The sequence below is a fragment of the Armigeres subalbatus genome, chromosome 2 (genome assembly GCF_024139115.2).
Source record: "Armigeres subalbatus isolate Guangzhou_Male chromosome 2, GZ_Asu_2, whole genome shotgun sequence".
Lineage (NCBI taxonomy): Eukaryota > Metazoa > Arthropoda > Insecta > Diptera > Culicidae > Armigeres > Armigeres subalbatus.
Window position 1 is genome coordinate 272,185,063 of NC_085140.1, and position 20,692 is coordinate 272,205,754.

The 20,692-nt window shown below is 36.8% G+C and overlaps 1 protein-coding gene across 1 annotated transcript; it reads right to left on the reverse strand.

Moving 5' to 3' along the window:
* Positions 1 to 748: 748 nt before the first annotated feature.
* LOC134212249 (eukaryotic translation initiation factor 4E-binding protein) lies at positions 749 to 10,428 on the reverse strand. Its single transcript, XM_062689917.1, has 2 exons — positions 9,913 to 10,428; positions 749 to 2,203 (listed from the first exon to the last, which is right to left on the reverse strand). Exons 1-2 carry the CDS (start codon positions 10,055 to 10,057, stop codon positions 1,992 to 1,994), a joined length of 357 nt encoding a protein of 118 aa, XP_062545901.1. The 5' UTR covers positions 10,058 to 10,428; the 3' UTR covers positions 749 to 1,991.
* Between the last annotated feature and the right edge of the window lie 10,264 nt (positions 10,429 to 20,692).

The window sequence follows — 20,692 nt, forward strand, 5'->3', positions numbered from 1 at the left end:
TTTTTAATTTTAAAAACAGAGGCTTCAAGATAAAACAAATAAAACAAGGCTTCAATAAAAACAAGATTCAAAATTTGGCTTATTTAAGGTCAACTTTTCCAAAAAACCCATATAGACGAATCTAAGTAAAAATAAGAAGAAGACACACGACGGTGTTAACTTTAACAGATCCTACAGCACAGCATAGGAAGATCATTTTAAAATGCTTATATTAAATTCTAGACAAAATGTAATTAAAATCTGATTGAAGTATGATACGGAAAAAGTTCCGAACTGTATGATACATTTTTGGAAAATATACAAAAAATTGAGATAAGCTTCCGAATATGTAATTCAGTACAGATTTTAATTACAATTTGTCTAGAATTTATTATAAGCATTTTAAAATGATCTTCCTATGCTGTGCTGTACGATCTGTCAAAGTTAACACCGTCGTGTGTCTTCTTCTTAATTTTACTTGGATTCGTCTATATGGGTTTTTTGGGAAAGTTGACCTTAAATAAGCCAAATTTTGAATCTTGTTTTTATTGTCTCAGTCGATTCTTTGGCTTATTTAAGGTCATCTTTCCCAAAGAACACATTCTGTTTATGTGCGTTTGGTGATACAATTATATTTTTGAATAGCACAATTTACTTTTCAACCCCGAGCAAAGCCGTGTACATAAAGCTAGTTTATATAAATAAAAAGACGGGAAGGTCATGACGAATTATGGACATCGGATATGAAAACGGAAACGATTTTTTAAAATTATTTTTTGTTGATCTTTAATCGAATAGAATATCATTGCAACGTGCTTTTACAAAACTGATTGAATTAGATTCGAACTGCAGGCAAGTTATTCGCTTTATGCCTGTCATCGTATAGTAGAGTAGAAGTAGTTATAAAAATATGTAGGTTTATCTACGCCTAGAATGAAATATATAGGAAAAAATAGAGCACAACAAACAACTGTTATGCTACAAACTTGTCACCTATTGCTATCGTGTTGACGTGCTATTGTTTGACTTTGAAATGGTTAGACGTTTTTGATTAACATGATTCCTACATGATTTTGAAACCTACTTCCAAGTATGGAGAACAGCAAAAATAATACGAAACGTTTAATAAATGACTTTTGGGAACAGCTTGTTTCGTTCCCTTGGTTTGGAAGATGGCATTGATTCAATTTGTATTTACTGTTACTAAAATCTAGCAATATGTTTTTTTTATTTTCAAAGTTTTTTTATTTGTTTTTCCTCTAAACCAAACATTATTCCCTAGATGTTGGATGGTTGGTTCAATCAGCCATCCAGTATCACAAACTTTCCCCGCATTTAGCCAGTGGCAGCACTGTGCATTCATGACTGACAGAGTGTGTTTAATGACTGTCGTTGGCGGAGGCACGATAATGCTAAGTTTAGACAAGGCAAGTGAATTGAACAAGTCGCTTGAAATGATCGCGAGTTGAATGTCTAAGCACCTTCATTTCAACTCTCATGCCCTGTCAAAACGTAGCATAAAGAAAGAATAGGGCAAAAAAGTAAACCTAATTCGACAAAACAGAAGGGTGATCTTCTTCTTAGGGCGTGCACTGTATGATTCGCATAGCGTCATAAGTACTCACTGTCTTGGATGTTGGGATTGCCTCATATTCACAAACAAACTAACATAACGTTTAGATGCATTTTTCAAATGATTTTTTTTTCGTCTCGATATAATTGTCAACTAATCGATGTTAGGTTTGTTTGTTCGTTATAATTTTGTAGTTGGTGCTTACTATTAGGATGGAGAATGGCAATCTTCGCACGCTTGATTTACGTTTGTTGTGATTTTCGTTTTCTCGAATCAGTGTGTTTGTGGTTTGCAAAGTAGCATTATGTCCGTTAACATTAAGCTTACAAACGATAAAGTAGAATAAACTTATAAAGTTTATATTGTAAATAATCTTAACATAGAACTTGTATTATCCATTAGTAACAAAAAAAAAACTGCGAAATAGCGCCCGGGTAGCCTACAGGTCCATGTCAAACTGTTCCTGGTGTTCGTCGAACTTGGGTGGTGAGTTCTGCGATTGCTGATGTGGCTTTGGCTTACTGGTTACACCGCTCGTACCATTCCGCAGTATGTTGTGAGGTAGGTTATTCAGGTTAGACGGTGGGGTGCGGGCCAGCGGAGAGTTTTTCAGGTTCATCATGAAGGCACGTTCGTAGACTATGCGAGTGCCTGGAAAAGAAGATAGAAAGCAGAAATGATTAGATTGTGGCGGTCTTATCTAGCGAGGGATTCTATTTGTGCTCCATCATAAATGATACGCCTATCATGAAGCAATCGAGGTCATCGCACAGACATAAAATTAGTGCAGTCATGAAATTTTGAAAGATTGGTCTTGGGTTGGACCAGTTGAATTCTGCGTAACAAGAGACATTTTTAAGTCGAAATCATCGGACATTATAGATTTATCGACAAGGACGTTCGAAATAGTCGTTTAATGAATAAATGATGATAAAGATCACTGCCTTTGTGCCTTTAACCCTATATTTAAAGTAAAATCTATCAATAATATTAACTCTGTCACAAGATGACTACTATTATTATCATTTATTCTATGTTTGTCCTGAGATTTTTTTTGGTAATTAAGAAACAAAAACAAGGCAATCTTCCATACATTTATTGATTTCGCAAACTTGGGCCAAAAATATTGTTTGTATCCATTTGTCAAGTAAATTCACAATAAACTGTGAAAAGACACTAATCGGATATGCAGCATCACACTATCTTGTTTTGACCAATGTTTGCATTTCAATTTATGATATTTAAATTTACCACGTGTTTGATGAGTATTCTCAAAATAGAATGGATGCATTTACTAATTACATACTTGAAGCTATTGGCCAGTCACGATAAGGATACTTTGTCGACTTCTCTCGTTAGCAAACCGTAGATTTTTTATCTTTTTCATTGAATTCGTGAATGTAACAAATGTTAATTAAATAGTCGCCAAATATGTGACATCATCGAACCGTTGTCATAAAGCAGTGGGTGACGCTAGCTACGTGCCCATGTACAAGAGTGTTTACTTTCTTTTAAACATGGAAGATCTCTAACGTTCGCCAACCCGAGTGCAATGAAACTGTGGTGTGCGGTAATTTTAGCCGCAGGAACGGTGCCAACGGTAATGTGTGAATCTCTGAAACAGTTTTTGCGCTACCATTTCCTTGTTGTTCCCTACTACAGAGGAAGTTAAAAATTCGCTTTCTGTTTCACCAAAGTTCAAAAGCCATAGAAATTCCTTCCCAACGACCAACAGCTGCGAAGTGTGGAACAAAAACGATTAGCCTAGTTGTCGAATGTCGTGCCGTGCTGTTTCTAATTTCCACCAGTGATGATTGAAGTAGTGGTTTAGATGGTTGGGTATTATATTGAACGAGCGAGAATTCTCGCACATGCTTCAACGTGCATATTTATATTTCTACTAAGATTTGTCGTTGCGCATTCAGCCATTTCAATTAAACATGTGATCGTTTTGATTGAAGAGTTCTGTTTAAATGTGGGAGACAGCATTTCCTCATTTTGCTACCTTTGCTACGAACGGTCCGATAAGATAAATGATTTGTCCTTGATGCGCCATGCGTAGAGAAATTCGCAACGCGCGTTTCTGGTCTTGGGTCGATGACTTTGATTAACAACGAGGAGCATGTGCTCGGGGCAGCGTTGAGGTTAAGTTAATTTGAATATTTTGTTACTGTATTGAAACTATTTTAGATATATGTATGTATTTGGTTGTGTTAGGAGATACACAAGTGAGTTAAGGAATTACTTATTTGAAGTCATGTTTCTGAAAGGACCCGATATGTTTACTATTCGAAGAAAATATAAAATACTACTTGTTTTATTTTCTGTTTTAATTTTTTTTAAACAGACTATACAAAAATATGGATTCTGTTGAAATTAAATCTCAGATAAAAGTGAGACTGAAAACGGAAAGATTTTTGAAGGATTTTTTGAGAATCGTAATTTCAACTTCCAAGGAAAATTATGTATCCAGTTTTCCGCGAGCGGTAATGGCCACCAGCTTGCCTGCGGGTGAGTATCTAATTTGAAGGTGCTGATTAAGTGAATTCAAGCCTTCTTATAAAGCACATTGATCAAAATGCTCGAACGGTGGGTGCAGTTGACCTCCACAAACGTCAAATCAGAGACTAACCCGCAGGTAAAGCTGGCGGCCATTACCGCTCGCGGAAAACTGGAAACAAAACAAGAGTAATTTCCAGAAGAATTATTGGAGGAACTCTTGATATAAGGAACAATTGACCTCTCCCGTCAAAAAATCTTGTTCGCTCTATTGATTCTTTGGCTTATTTATGGTCAACTTTCCCAAAAAACCCATATTTTTCAAATTTAAAACAAAAATCGAAAAAGTGCTGTTTTTTAAAGATTAGTCCGATTTTGAACGAACATCGGGTAAATTTCTCAGGCCGGTTCACATGTGCAGCACTTTTTTGGTTTTAAAAAACTATGGGTTTCTTGGGAAAGTTGACTTCAAACAAGCCAAAGAACCGATCGAGACAATAAAACGAGTTACTATTGTTGACGGGACGGTCAATTGACCTTTACCGTCAAACATTTTCATTCGCTCAATCGATTCTTTATTTTATTTAAGGTCAACTTTCCCAAAGAACCCAGATTTTTACGCCTCTAAGTATTTAAAAAAATTAAAACAAAAAAAAATCCAAAAAGTGCTGTTTTTCAAGATTGGTCTAACATTTGCCGGACATTGAACGAACATCGGGTGAATTTTTCAGACCGGTTAACACGTGTAGCACTTTTTCGGGTTTTGTTTTCGATTTTTAAAATATTTTTTTAGAGGCTCCAAAAAATATCGATTCTATAGAGAAGTTTACCTTAAATAGGCCGAAGAATCGACTGAGATGATAAAACGAGATACAATTTTTGACGGGAATGGTCAAATTGAGGAATTTACTGAGTGGATGTGTCAAGAGATGTCGTAAAATCTCGATTAATCGATTAGTAACTAATCGATTACTCTCGATTCTTGACGATTATTGAATCGATTCATCGTTGAGTAGTAATCGAATCAAAATTAATCGATTATCATAACGATGAATCGATTAATCGAAGTAATCGACATCTTAAAGTTGTCGTAAAATCCCGATTAATCGATTAGTAACTAATCGATTACTCTCGATTCTTGTCGATTATTGAATCGATTAATCGTTGAGAAGTAATCGATTCAAAATTAATCGATTATCACAACAAATAATCGATTAATCGAAGTAATCGATTAATTTGCGACATCTCTAGATGTGTCAAAAGTCATGTTCTCATCTCGCATTTCCGTTTAAATATTGTCGATTCAGATCGCTATTTAGGGATTCCCGTGGCCATGCTCTAAAAGCGTCATATCATAATTACATCAGGTGTTCCCGCGGTATGAAGATATCAAATCAAGGACAAATTGTCAAAATGACTTATCTGCTCATGCAAACAAAGACTCGTACGTCAATTTGTCGAACATAATAATACACCTACGCAAAGCAACTTCACCGACAGTTAGATACAGGCTTTTCGTACTTGTTTATGGTGTTGATTTATGTAATAAGCTTTTTTCACAATCTTCAACATTCGCTCTGAGGAAAGTTGTTGAAGAAATACCGTGAGGTTATTCCCCAAATAAAAATACTAAAACCAGTGATCTAAACTTAGGTCAGGATTAAAAAAACCTTGAAAACTGCAACCGATATTTATTTGCTCTCTTCTGAAGTCACTTTTTGGTCGTCAATTGACCTTTCCCGATTATTTATTTTATTAAATGTCAACTTTCCCAAAGAACCCATATTTTTTAATGCTTTAAACTGTTTTTAAAATTTGAAATAAAAAATTGAAAAAGTGCTGTTTTTCAAGATTGGCCTAACATTTGCCCGATTTTGAATTGATTTTTTCAGACCAGTTCACACATGCAGCACATTTTCGGTTCTTGTTTATGATTTCTAAAATAGTTAGAGGTTCAAAACAATATGGGCTCTTCGGGAAAATTGACCTGAACACAGACACAATTTGTTGACGGGAAAGGTCAATTCAGAGGCGTCAAAAGTTAATATTTTAGTTATATTGCTGCTCTGGTCAGGGCTTTCAGCTCAGAGAAGTCTTATCTCACCAGTGGCCAGTGACTTGAGAATAGACCTTTCCCATCAACAATTGACCTTTTCCGTAAACAAATTTTATTCGCTCGATCGATTCTTTGGCTTATTAGGGGCCAACTTTCCCAAAGAACCCATATTTTTTACGCCTCAATGTTTTTTTTTCAAATTTAAAACAAAAATCGAAAAAGTGCTGTTTTTCAAGATTGACCCGATTTTGAACGAACATCGGGTGAATTTTTCAGGCCGGTTCACACGTGCAGCACTTTTTCGGTTTTTGTTTTCGATTTTAAAAATAGTTAGAGGCTTCAAAAAATATGGATTCGTTGGGAAAGTTGAACTTAAATAAGCAAAAGAATCGACTGAGACAATAAAACGAGATACAATTTTTGACGGGAAAGGTCAACTGATAAGAATTGACAAAAGATATTTTAGTTACCAGATAAAGATTGTCGCTGTCGTCGCCAGGAGGGTGAAACGCCTGTCATCCGCGGTACAATGGCACTCTACCCAACATCGCTTTTGGTACTTCTGTTTTTGGTACCCAGTTTCTGGCTAGTATACCCGAATGCAGCGCTCATTTTGGGTGATTGGTTCGTACGCAGTTAGTGCTCATTATCGGCATTTAACTTCTCCTGACGAAAATTTGCAATTGATTGAGATACATCGAGCTTTTTGTGTTTGTATAGCTTCTTTATGTCGAAAAATACCTCTTCGATACTTCCGAAGTTTTGTTATCATGAATCAAACGAAATTAAAACAAAAACATTGTACGCCATATTGAATGAATGGTGGGTAGGCGTATTAGCCTTCTCTTCAGTCCCCTGGTCGTCGCTGTCCGGAATATCTTTTGCTGGCGAGGATAGGGGAGCTAAATGTCAAAGAAGGAAAATCCATACGATTTGACAGCTTGGTACCCAACATGTTCCGGACAGCAGTACAAAGGGAACCGAAGCGACAATCTTTACCTAGTAACTAAAATATCTTTTGAATTGACCTTTCCCGTCAATTTTTTTTTATTAAAAGTTGCCTCGCTCGAGCTGCTTGAACTTGCCCGGGCTACAACTTCCAATCTGTTTAAAGCGTCTCGAAAAAAAGTTGGATTCCTCGTTGGATTCAATTGTTTGAAGTAAAGATTGCACTCGAATAAAATGCAACACTTCCTTTTGTAAAAAAAGGAGTAATGTTACGTTTGGCAGGGCAAGAGAGTTGAACAACTTAGTTGAATTCAATTGACTTGCCAAAAGTTGAACTTGTTCAACTATATTTCCGTTCAAGTGAGTTAAATGACGGTATTTAGACGTTCATTTCGCATTCAATTCGAGCGAATTGACCTTTCCCGTCAAAAATTTTGATTCGCTCAATCGATTCTTTGGTTTATTTGACGTCAACTTTCCCAAAGAACCCTTAGGCCGATACAAATATTTAAAACCATTATGTCTCCCCCCCTTCGGATTTTTTTGCCCAAAAATTATATGTTTAGGGGGCAACAAAAAAATTTTCGGATGATTTTGAGGATTTTCAAAACATTATTTAACAAATCCGAGGAGTTTTATTTATTTTTTCCATTTTAATATTTATTTTTTATTATCCTTCCCCCCTTGACCTTTCGGAGTCCAGTCGGACACAATTTAAATTAACCCTTAAAGGCGCAAGGCGATTTTTTTTAGAAATCGTCGAAAGTATTTTTAGCGTAAACTACCATTAAAATTATCAGACGTATTTTCGGTTTGTTGTTTTAAAACAACATTGCGCATTTAAGGGTTAAATATTTGTAACGGCCTTATTTAAATTTTAAACAAAACTCGAATAAAAGAGCCAAAAAAGCGAGTGCCAAAAAGTTTGCGTAAAGCAGAAGAATGATCGATCATTTTCTTCCTGGAGATGGCAAAACACTTCCCTAACATAGGAAAGGGAAATTAGCCGATCGCAATCAATACCTTGGCCTACTATCAGCTGAATTTAGGTCGTTAGCATTTGAATAGATGTACATACTTACTCATACACGTGCAGCTCTATGTCAAAACAAAAGAGTTAATCTTCACGTCACGTAAAACTGTTGCGTACATTCATCTTCATGTAAGCTCAGGCGTTCATTTGTTTACATCTTCTTCTTCTTATATGGCTCTACATTCCAACTGAAACTTGGCATGCTTTTCAACTTAGTGTTCTATAAGCATATCCACAGCTATTAATTGAAAGCAGTCTATGCCCGCCCCGCCAATGCATGAGTATGTATCTTGTGTGGCGAGTACAATGGATACACTATGTCCAGGCAGGGAGTCAAGAATATTTCCCACACGAAAACATCCTGGACCGGACCGAGAATCGAACTCGCCATCTTCCGCCGTCGCCCCGTTTGTTTACATATAGTAAATAAATAAATAATCTCAAAGTTGCATTTTTCATTCGCTTATTGAATGATGCTTCCCATCGATACGTACTCGAGGAAATGCAATGTGAAGACCAGCCGGCCATTGCAGTGCCCATCTATGGTAATGTTCCAACCATGCCCGTAAATTGCACTGACAATTGTCTCCGACTGAGCATCTCTGAGAGTCATTTATGATCGACAACAGTAAACTTAATATCATAGTCGATCACGGAAGTACAAATGATCGCACACCGTTGACAAAGATTCAACTGAACCTCATAAAAAACTCGATTGAAATGATCGCGACCAACTGTGGTAGACTTTACTCAGTCTGCCGTTCAAGTAAACCGACAGCATTTCGTCTGAACGATTTCAACTAGCATGTGGGTTATAACTGGGGAGCAATATGCCGGCTCTGTTGAGGTTGATGGTGTGACATAGAAAACGTCCGGAGCGGGCGGCCCTATACTTCGATCCCGCTTTCGAGGTGACAGAACGAACAGGTAAAACGAGTTGGGCAAGAGCGCGCGCGATCACGTAGGCAAGTCACTAAGAATTGTCGCGAGGATGATCGGTGATGAATATTCAGCAGTTAATACTCTCTCGCTGATGGTGTGCTTATGAGCCAAACAAAGAAGTCGTTCGATGAAATCGTCCCCTCGCATTGGCGTCAATTCATGTGTATATGACAATCTCTGTGCAAAAGGTCTTTGTCCAGAAAGGAAAGCTATGTGCAAAGTTTCTGATGGAATATTATATAGATTCATCAGTACTTAAGTATTTAAATATTAGTATATGCCATTGCACACTCTTGCTGGTATAATACAGTGAATTCCTTCTCAATAGATATTGAAGAGACGATGAAGAAAGGGAGTCTATAATAATAAAGATTTGATTACAGTAGCCAGTGTTTAAATTTAATTAAAGAAGATCGAGTTATAGAGAGTTCACTTTGTAAATGCGTCAACTAAATATAGAATTTGTTAAAAATTGATTGTGCAGGTTAGTAGCACAGATGCTATCCCAAACTCTTCTACCAAAATGAACACGTGCTTCTGGAAACTACCAAACTGAATTCAGTGCGCAATGCGGAAGGCAAAACATATATTCGCACGACAATTTACATTAATTTGAATATTTCGTGTGGTTAAGCCTGCTGGCCGACCGATGGAGCACATTTTCGCAAAACTACGTCTTAACATTCGAGATACGCTCGAAGGACAAATGGGTGTATCTTCTTGATTCGCGAATATTCCCGCTGCCGCATTATGAGCTCCACCGCAACAGCCCAGCTTGTCAGTACGCACCAGACCTTGGATGCGATAAGCCACACACAACGAGCGGCTTTTGTCGTGAATGCCGTGAATGTTTTTTTACTGTTCCACAAAAGTGATACTCACCTCCGGGAGTCGTGGAGTAGAGAGTTCCACCGGGCGTCGACGAATACAGATCCGGCAGTTCAGAGGCGTCATGGATGAGAACTCTCTTCGATGGAATGGCCTGCATCTGGCTGCAGGCTTGGCGTGCAATTGGCGATGCTGACATCTTATGATGGTTGATTTGAGACGATTTTATAGGCTTATCAGGTACTTAGCACAACTTTGTACTGAATTCGAAAATTCTGTTCCACACTTCACTGAACACTTTTCAATCAGAACCTACTCGCACTCAACGCTCCTATAATCGCTGCCGAACGACTATTAATTGGCACTTGGCAGTATTCACTTTATCGCATGTGAACGAGAGGGGCAGTTTCGAACCTATATCAGCTTCCTGTTCAAGAGAGGTAGAAAGGATTGGCGGAGAACGAGAATGTGTAGCACAGCTCCTACTGGGCTTCCTTTCTTATTTCTTTCCTTTCACAAAGGACGTAAGCTGTCGTAACGGTTTGAAATGCTGGCACTGACTAAAGATTCGGCTTGGTTCGCGTCGCAATTTAAAGCAGCACGAAAACAACAACATCCACATCGCGAGAACTGCGCCTTCGTCGTGGTTCGCGGGGCGCATGGCAGGGTAGTATCCAGGGGGTGGAGCATAGGCGGTGGCAAACCGAAAGGCTGATTGCGATTGCGTCTTTAAATCTTACCAACGTGTATGCACCCAAACTCTGGTGTTGGTAATTGAGCTCTTATCTTCACTCCGTACCTACTTAAGCCACCCTAACCGAAACATCGCGCTATTCTGATACTTATACTAAGATAAACAAACGGTCCTTGAAACATACTCTTTCTGAACTGATTAACAGATTCTACACCCTTCGAGATTTCCATCTATAACCCGTAACCAGTTTTCCGGCAACCGGAGTCACGCCTTTTAGGCGCCTACTAATAAATCGTTGTCCACTGTCTTGATCTGTAACGAAAGTTCCGCAGCTTGCTTTAGTAGCAATACAGCTCGACGGGGGCCTGGTCATTTATCGATTAAGTCTTATTTCAACACGCAGTGAAAACAAGTTCCACCGAGGCCCCATCCCTTGCTCCAATTCTGGTACGCGCTCATCGCCGTGCCCGGTTGGGAGTTGGGTCCGGCACGTTATGGTCAGAGGAAGCGAAGGGAATCGTATGATATGGAACCGCGTCAAGCACATCACAAGCGATACCCACAGCCGGAGAGCGAGATATTCAGCATTGTTTACCAACGATTTCCTACGGCGTAGTTTCTTTCTGACGCTTCGCTCCGGGAACGAATACAGTCAAATCGGTGCGCGGCACACACTTTTGTGGGTGAACATATGGTGTGTGGATGCAGAGAAAATGCCGGCTCTCCGCGCGATGAAGAAGTAAGAACCCGCTCGATGTAGGGAAGGCGATGAGGCGCACTTTGCCGGCCGGTGAACATAGGCATGGGGCGTGGGGTAGGTTGACTGGGTGGGTAGCGTTGCGGTGGGTGGCACATAGTTGGGTTAGGTTACTTATACGGGAAACACACACTGGAATAGATGGAAAAGAAGAGAACAGAAAAGTAGGAAAAGTAAGTGGAAAATGTGCGAGTAAAAGTAGACACGTTTCGGCGTAGCGAGATACCATCCCAGGAAATGATTATGGCTTGAACATGAGAAAGGTTATGGATTCAATTTGGAATTAGACGATTAAGGATTTGAAGTTACTATACCTATTAGGTATTACGTACATTTGTTTTTGAGTTTAAGCTTTGTTTACTACCACCTATTGAATTGATGATGACGATGATTATAATGTTGACGTTTTTTTAAGATAATAAATTAAGATCAATTTAATCAGATTTGCAGAACAAACAAAAAACGATCTGATTACAGTACAGACATAAATTAAACAAATGGAAGTCTAAAATTATTTGCTGATGATACTGCCATATTCTTCCCCTATACTAACCAAGAATCCATCATTTCAAGCATGGCCGAAGATTTAGACATTGTGCAGCATTATTTTTGTAACAATTTGCTCTCATTAAACTTGGAAAACACCAGATGTATGATTTTCCGATCGCCAAGACCCTAATAGACCCTAACTTAACGATGGGTAGTAACACAATAGAAAAAGTTGATTGTTTCAAGTACCTTGGCATTCACTTAGATTGTACCTTATCTTGGGATCAACACATCAAGAAAATTGCTGGGAAAGTTTCATAAATGTGCGAAGTTGCTTTATGTCTCGAAAAGCTCTACACTATGTTATATTTTGCTCATATTCATTCACATTTGAATTATTTGATTTTAGTGTGGGGAATAAAATTTAAATCAAAATTGAAGAAACTTCAAACCTTACCGTTGCATACAAATTATTTTTAACTTGCCTTTACTATATCCAACATCACAGATTTTCAGATTTTCCACATGAAATATTGCCATTACAAGGAATGTGTCCCAGGTCTGTTCCATTCTTCTACTTTAAAAAATCTTTCTCTATATTTTTCATGTTCTAGCAATCGCTAGAACTGGAAAAGGATTTCCTTACCGTTTCCTTTTCTATGCTATACCTTCAACTTGACTATTCTAGTCGTAACTGCTAGAATTGGAAATGAACGAAAAAGCTAGTTTCCTACATTCAATAAGAAATTCTTTCAGTTGCTTTCTCCTATCTGTCACAATGGCAGCTCGTTAACCAAGACGAACCTCTGCCTCTCGAACCTAACCCAAACTTCCAACAAATTCCGCATAAACTCGTGGCAAGTGCAGAGGTATAATCGGCTTGCAGTGGGCGAGTGATTGCATCATCATTTCCTCCCCTTCCCTACATTGACTTGCAATCTGACGTGGCAGGCGCCAGTGTGACCTAACAAATGAGATCACCAGTACTTGTACATTGAAGATGAGTGCTAGTCCCAAGCAAACATCTGTTGGTTCTCTGTGCAAGAACAGCTGATCTGGTCATAATGGAGTAGCAACTACGGGCAGTCAATCAAGCTCAGCTCAGCTCAAGTTTAACGCCACGTTTGTATAATACAAGACAAAATAATCATCTGTCTAGATCTCGCGTGTTTTCTAGCTTTGGACAGAAATGGTTCACTTTTGTCGGCCCAGCAAAATATAATAATTTACCTAGAAGTCTACAAATCATTTTACTATACAATACTTTTATGTTATCTGTTTCATGTCTATGTAACAGCCAAGAAATTAAATTAAATTAAATATTTTACTCACTTTTTCCTAATAATTATATACGTTTGCTTATTATGCCTACACTTCGTGCTTCTTTAAAAGGATGCTCAAACCGATAGAAGTACTCAGGATTCTGTTTTTACACGATTTAAATTTTCTCAATTTTGTACTCATCCTAAATGTTTAACGTATATTAAATACCATGTGATTTTTCTTTGAATTATTTATGATTTTTTGAAACATGTTGCAAAGACTTTGGTAACGAATTGAAGTCATACGATCAAAATCACGAGCGAAAAAAATGTAAAATCAGAATCCTGTGTACTTAATTTGTATTTATAGTATTTGATCTCACATTTTCGTATTAAATCTTCAAATTATTCTCAACAAATTTTCAATGTTTCCTTTTTTATTTCGTGTTGCTGAGGTTGAGAATTGAGAGTCCACTACCAGAATGGTCATTTTTTGAGCATTTTGGTGTGGGGGAGAGAGGGGGGTCACTCAAATAAAGAAAAAACTACGACAAAATTTCAGGAATTTCCTTGGGAATTTACAAACGAATTGCTAACGGAACTCCTGAAGCCATTTCCGGCATGAAATTTGCCCAAGAATATCTTTGGACATTCTTCCAGGTATTTTTTCGGAATATAGTCTAGGGATTTTAGGGAAATTACTACGGAAATATATCCAGTAGAGAGATTCCCCAAGATATTCATTTGAAAATTTAAAGAAGCAATTCTAAATATCAAAATATCAAAAAATTCTTCGGAAATTTGTATGCAATTTTTTTAAGAAATTTCTTAAGAGATTCTTTTAGAAATTTCTCTGAAAATTCCTTTAGGAAATTTGAAAATTTCTTCGGAAATACCTTAGAAACTTCCTCCAGGAAATCTTTCGGAAATTCTTTTAGTAAAACCGTATGAAATTCCTTCCGAAATTTCGTATTTCCGGAAATTTTGTAGGAAGAAGAAAAGTATAAAATAGGAAATACAAAAGGAATTTTAGGAAGAGTTTCTAAAGTAAATTTCAAATAAATGTTCAGATGAGATTTTCGAAAGAACTCTTCAAGTAACTTCCGAATGATCCTTAAAAAATTTTGAATGAATTTCAGAAGTGACTTCCGAAAAAAATCTTAAAGGAATACCCGAAGGTCTCTATGAATTTCTGTTTGAATTTCCAGAGGAATGTCCGAAGGAATTTTATAAAAAATCGAAGAAAAAAATCCTGAATGAAGTTCTGAATAAATTTCGTAAGAACTCAAATAATAATAATAATAGGAATACTGGAAGAATTTATTCAAGAAATTCCTGAAATAATTCTAAAAAAAGTTTGAAGGAATTCCTAAATATATTTCCGAAGATATTCCTAAAACCATTTCAAAAAGAAAACATAAAGAAATTTCCTAAGGAATTCCTCTAAGGGAATTTCGGAAGATTTTTCTAAAGCAATTGCCGTAGGTATTTCCTATTATTTTTTTTGTAATTCCGACCAAATTTTCAAAGCAAGAAGAATTCCCAAACCGCAAGTATTCCTTAAGGATTTTTTAAGGTTTTTCTATAGCACTGGGGGGTTCCGTAGCGTAGTTGGCCTTACAAGCGAATGGTCATGGGTTCGATTCCCAGCCCCTCCACTAAACCCTCGTCAGTCGCTAGATGCGCAGCCTGTACGGTGGCGTATTGGGGAGCGCCCTTACCGTTATGACGGCCTGATGACGAATGACAAATTGTTCTTCTCGGAGACATTCCTCCAACGTACCCGGATAAATGGCAACCGAACAATGCAACGATCATTGGATTTACGACACGGACAAATGGACACAATGGACTCACGGTGAGATGGACCAGCAACAACAACAACAATGAATAATAGAAAAATCTAAAAATAGATTCTGTGTGGATTCTGGCAACAGAATACCACAGTAGATCTCGGCACAGTAGCGGATAAGTAACACAGAGTGCCTACCAAATAAAGAAAGAAATGAAAAAAAGGTTTTTCTAAAGGAATATTTTGATGTATTTCTAAAATATTTTTGAATCCATTTCATGAAAACTTGTCAAAAGAATCCCGAGAAGAAAATTCGAAAAAAATCTTGGAGATTTCACAGAGCAATTCAAGAATTTCGGAAATTTCTTCAGGAGTTCCTTCGAAAATTCCTGTAGGGATTCGTTCTGAAATTCCTAAAGAAATTCTAGCGGAAATACGTGAGCCGATGGAATGGAATTTCCGATGGAATACATGGAAGATTTTTTTAAAGTATTACTTAAGGAATTCCTGAAGTAGTAAGTAAGTAATTATCGAAAGAATTCCTCAAGGAATTTTCGAAGGTATTTCGAAGATATTTATGAAAAACTTTTGAAGAACAATGGAAATTCTGAAGGAATTTTCGAAGGTATACCAGAAAGAATTACTGGGTGACTAACCGAATTAATTTCTGGGGAGGATTTTCCGAACGAACTTTTGAATAAAATCATGAAATGTCGCCCGAATGATTACTGAAGCAACACCAGAAGTAAATTCCTAAGGAATTCTCGAAAATATCCGAAGAAGTATAATAATGATGGATCGACTGAAATCCCATTATTTTTGTTTTTTTTTTGGCAAGTCTTAATTCCAGATTCTAAACAGGGTTTTGTTTTACTGCTGTCCGAATTTTCGAAGGACTTTCCGGAGAAATTCCTGGCAGAATTCCCGAAAGAATTCCTTCAGATGTTCCAGAAGGATTTTTTGTATGTGAAATTTAAAAATTTATATGAAAATTTCATTAGGAATTTGTTTAGAAATTCCATTGGAAATTCTTCCGAAGATTCCTTTGATAATTCCTTCAGAAATTCGATTAGAAATTACTGTCCCAAATCTATTCAGGTTGTTCTTTGGAAATTCTTCGTGAAATACATTTGGAAATGCCTCCAGGAATTTCTTCTAAAATTTCTCCACTAAATCCTCTAAAAATTCTTTCGGGAACTCCTCCAGGAATAATTTATAAAATTCAACCTGGAGGTCATTTGTATATTCCTCCGGGCGTTCTTTCGTAGAACCTCCAGAAAGGCCTTTGTAAATATCTTCAAAATTCCAAAACTCATGCAGGAATTATTCCGGAAATTTTGGTGAAAGAATTCACCCTGAAAATTATAGAAGAATGAAGTAGGAAATCCTAAAGGAATTTTTGGAGGAGAAAGAAACTTCGAGGAAACTTCGTGAGGAATTTCTAAAGAATTTTCGAAGAAATTCCTAAAATAATTTTCAAATTAAACTTACGAAGAAAATTCCTAAGAAAATTTAAAAAAATTCTGAAGAGATTACCGAGAGAATGCGCAAAGGAAATTACGAAGGAATTTCAAATGGAAACTCCAAAGGTCTAAAGGAATTTCTGTAAGAATTGCTAAATAAATCCGAAGGAATACCTAAAAGAACTCTCGAAAGAAATCCTAGAGGAAGTTCTGAAGAAATTACTGAGGGAATTTCTTCCTAGAGTTTCTAAAGGGATTTCATGAGAAAGTACTGGCAGAGTTCTTAAAATTTATTCCGAAGAAATTTCTAGAGGAATTTCCAAAGATAATCCCAAAACATTTTCCGAAGGTGTTGTAGGTACTGAAAAAATCCTAAAAGAAGCATTTTTCAAAATTACTTCTTTGAATTTTCGAAGGAATATTGTGAGAAATATCGAAAGAAATTTCTGGGTTTATCTTCGATGCAATTTCCGGAGGATTTCCAGAAGAAACCCCAAGACATTCCGAAAGAATTGTTGGAGGAATGAGCAAAGAAATCCTTGCAAAAATTTAAGAATGTGGGGAATTTCTACAAAACTTTATTCGAAAGTTCCGTTTAGAATTTCCTCTACGAATTTGTTTTGAAAATTTCTTTAGAAATTCCTTTGAGAATTCATTTGGAAAATTCTTCAAAAATCTTCTTCTTCTTCTTCTTCAATGGCTCTACATTCCAACTTGGCCTGCTTTTCAAATTAGTATTCTATTAGCATTTCCTCAGTTATTAATTTAAAGCTTTTCTATGCCCGCCATTGTATGAGTATGTATCTTGTGTGGCAAGTACAAGGATACACTTTGCCCGGGGTGTCGAGAAAGTTTCCAACGCGAAAACATCGTAGACCGGACCGAGAATCGAACTCGCTATCTCCGAATTGGCAATCTTACGCCTTTGCTTGCAAAGCTACTGGAGACCCTTCGAAAATACCTATGGAAAATACTTCGGGAATTCTTTCAGAAATACATACGAAAATTGTCTTAGGAATATCTACGGAAATTGTTTTAGAAATACCTTCGGAAATTGTATTAGGAGAAATTCTTCAGAAATTTCTTTAGGAAATCCTTGAAATGTTCAAATTATTTTCGAAGATACCTTGCAAAATTTCTTTGAAAATTCATTTACAAATTCTCTCGGAAATGCTTCTAGAGATTCCTTCGAGAATTCCTTTGCAAATTCTTTTATGATTTTTTTTTCCGAAATTCTTTTAGAAATTTGTTTGGAATTCCTACGGAAACCTCTTCAGAAATTCCTTTAAGCATCATACGGAAATTGTTTCAGGAAAGCCTTACGAAATTTCTATAGAAGAATTCTTTTTTCAATTTTTTTTTCATGAATTCCTTTGGAAATTGCTTTAGGATTTCCTGCCGAAATTGAATTGAGAACTCCTGTAATTTTTTTTATTGATTTCCATAAGCAATTATTCCAGGATTTTTTCAAAACAAATTCTTCCAGTAATTCCTTAGGAAATCCCTTCCGAAACTCTTGGAAGAAATTCTTGAAAAAGAGAGGAAAGAATTCCTAAAGGATTTTCAAAATAAATTATCGAAGAAATTCCTGGAGAAATTCGAGAATGACTTCACAAACATATTTCTAAAGCAAAACCTTTAAGTTTTTGGAATGATTTTGCAAAGAAATTTCTAAAGGAGTTACTAAAATTATTTCCGAAGGAATTCTTACAGGAATTTAAAAATTCCTTAGCTTAGCTTGATTGACTGCACCCATCTTAGTTGCTACTAGTGATTGCCCGAGAAACAACAAATAATGCACAGCTCACCAATTGAATAGTTTTCTCGGGACTAGAAAGCTGTTCTTACTGTACATGCTTCGGAGTTTCTTTAATTCAAGACCAATAACGATGCCGGCCACGTTCTCACAGTCAATTAGGATAAGGGGAGGAAAAGTAGTTCGACACCGAGACAGAGGAATCCTCTGCATCACCATGCGCGCACTGGAAAGGAATAGTATGTTAGTTGGGAAGGAAATATATTGGAAATCGCCTTGGTCGGCGACTAATTATTTCAACGACGTCATATTCATGATGATAAACAACGCGTGTCTTACGTATTTTCCCGAAGACTGATTCGATATCTTAACTACTTTGCGACGACTAAAACACGCCCTGCACTCGCTTGCTCGATGGATACTCGATAGTTATTAAATTATTTTTTTGCAATTCCTGATCATAATATCTGGTTTACAGTTCGTCTTTGAGTGATAAAACGAACTCAAATGGGTTGCATAATATTCATTATAACACTCATTTGTGTGCTATAATGAAAAACCAACATCAGAACACTAGTTACATGACTATATTTTACTGAATTAGCTTGAGTAAGTGCTCAAATAGTGTATTCTATGCGCCCCGTAATAAAATGAATAGTTTGGTGGACATGATATCAAAAATTTCCTAAGGCAAGCACATATATCGCATCACGGCTTATCGAACTATGCAATGTGGCACGGTAACATGGAATCTGATTGTTCTCAGCAGCAACATAATTTTTTGGCAATAATGATCATGTGGAGTAAATTAGACTGTACAATTTTGGTACAGATTTATCAAATTAAAGTCCATTTTCCGTCATTGCAAAAAATAGCGTGTGCAACTCGTTGCAAAACTCGTTTTTTCAGCACTCGTAGTATTTATCCAACTCGCCAAGCCTCGTTGGATAAACGTACAACTCGTGCTGAAAAAATCATCTTTTTGCAACTTGTTGCACAAACTACTATTCCGACGACAAAAACACGCAATACACTTACTTGCTCGATGGCTACTGCAACTGGACCGGACCGGAGCAAAGCGCAATGCATACGCATGAGCCACCGAACACAAAATAGATAGGTATTTTAATATTTTTGCGACGCCTAAAACACACTTGCTCGATGGCTACTCTAAAAAAAATGCTCGAATTACTTCAACAAATTTAAAAATCCATCATCAGCATCAATAAAATTTAAAATACAATCACACAAAAGAATTCGCTCTTCAAACTTCGTCAAGATACAAAAATTAAGAACTTATTAAAAAGTCGAATTGGAAACATTAATTTCTTTAAAAAAGCAAAGAATGTGATTTGTTCATGCCATTTTGCAGTGGTTACCGTTCTGTCAATTAGTTTGCAGTTCGCGTTTTAGCGACCTACTTTTCCATACCAATAAATTGGTGCTTTAATGACCATTATGCAACTCAAATGGGTTGCATAAAATTCATTATAACGCTCATCTGGTTTACAGTTCACGTTTGAGTGATAAAACGACCTACTTTTCCATACCTATGATAATTATCTGTGTGGTGTATTTATTTATTTACTAGCAGACCCGACGATCTTCATTTCACCTAAAAATGATTTATTCTCTTATTAGTTCTCGAGTTCAAGCTTGAGCTATACACAAATTTCTGTTTCATTTGTATGGGAGCCCCCCTTTCCAAAGAGGGGAGGGGTCTGAAACCATCTTAAGAACCTTCCCCGGTCCCAAAAACCTCCGCATACAAATTTTCACGCCGATCGGTTCAGTAGTTTCGGAGTCTATAAGGTACAGACAGACAGAAATTCATGTTTATGTAGGGTATCTATATCTATTCCATTATTAATGACATGCTCCTATATCAATAACATTCGCAAAACAGGCAATTTAGGCTCAATTTGCGTCGTGTTTTGTTGTTATCCGGCGCGCTCACTGCTGAAAAAAATCATAAAAATGAGAAATAAAACAATTAGCAAATAACAATAACAATTCTTTGTTTTCGAATGGTATTAATTTGGGTACATGGTATGAATTCAAGGAGCAGTTCCCCTATATAGTTTTATTATTTTAACAAAAAAATTGGAAGAGAGAGAAACCCCTTTGAAATCTGTGTGGTGTAATAAATGAAATAGATTTATGGACACGACATCAAAAGTTTCCAAATTCAGGTGTATCTATCGCTTCATGGTTTATCGATCATAGAATCTTTTTTTTTGATTATGTGAAGTAAATCACACTGAACCATTTCAGCCCAGATTTATCATAATAAATCCCCTTTTTCGTCATTGCAAAAAATAGCACGCGAAACTCGTTACAGAATTCGATTTATACAGCACTCGTTGTATTATTCGAACGTACAACACGTGCCGATCTACCACAGTCACATTGGCAGCTACAGGCAAATCCTGACCCAACGAAAACCTTTCCCAATTCCCAATTCTGTAGTGCTTATGAAATTGTCGGTAAGTCATTAAGTAAATACTACACTAATCCTTCCTTCCAACTTCCTAGATGCTTCCCGACCGCAAATAGTAATACTCATGTCCTTGTAATGTTTTTCTTAGATTGAAATCAAGGATTAAATCCTCCTTGATAGC

What these genes read in the sequence shown, in the direction of transcription:
- LOC134212249 (XM_062689917.1), bottom strand. Translation starts at nt 10,057, where the DNA reads ATGTCAGCATCGCCAATTGCACGCCAAGCCTGCAGCCAGATGCAGGCC. An exon ending in CTACTCCACGACTCCCGGAG is followed by an intron (nt 2,204 to 9,912) that starts GTGAGTATCACT and finishes CTTCTTTTCCAG; the next exon opens with GCACTCGCATAGTCTACGAA.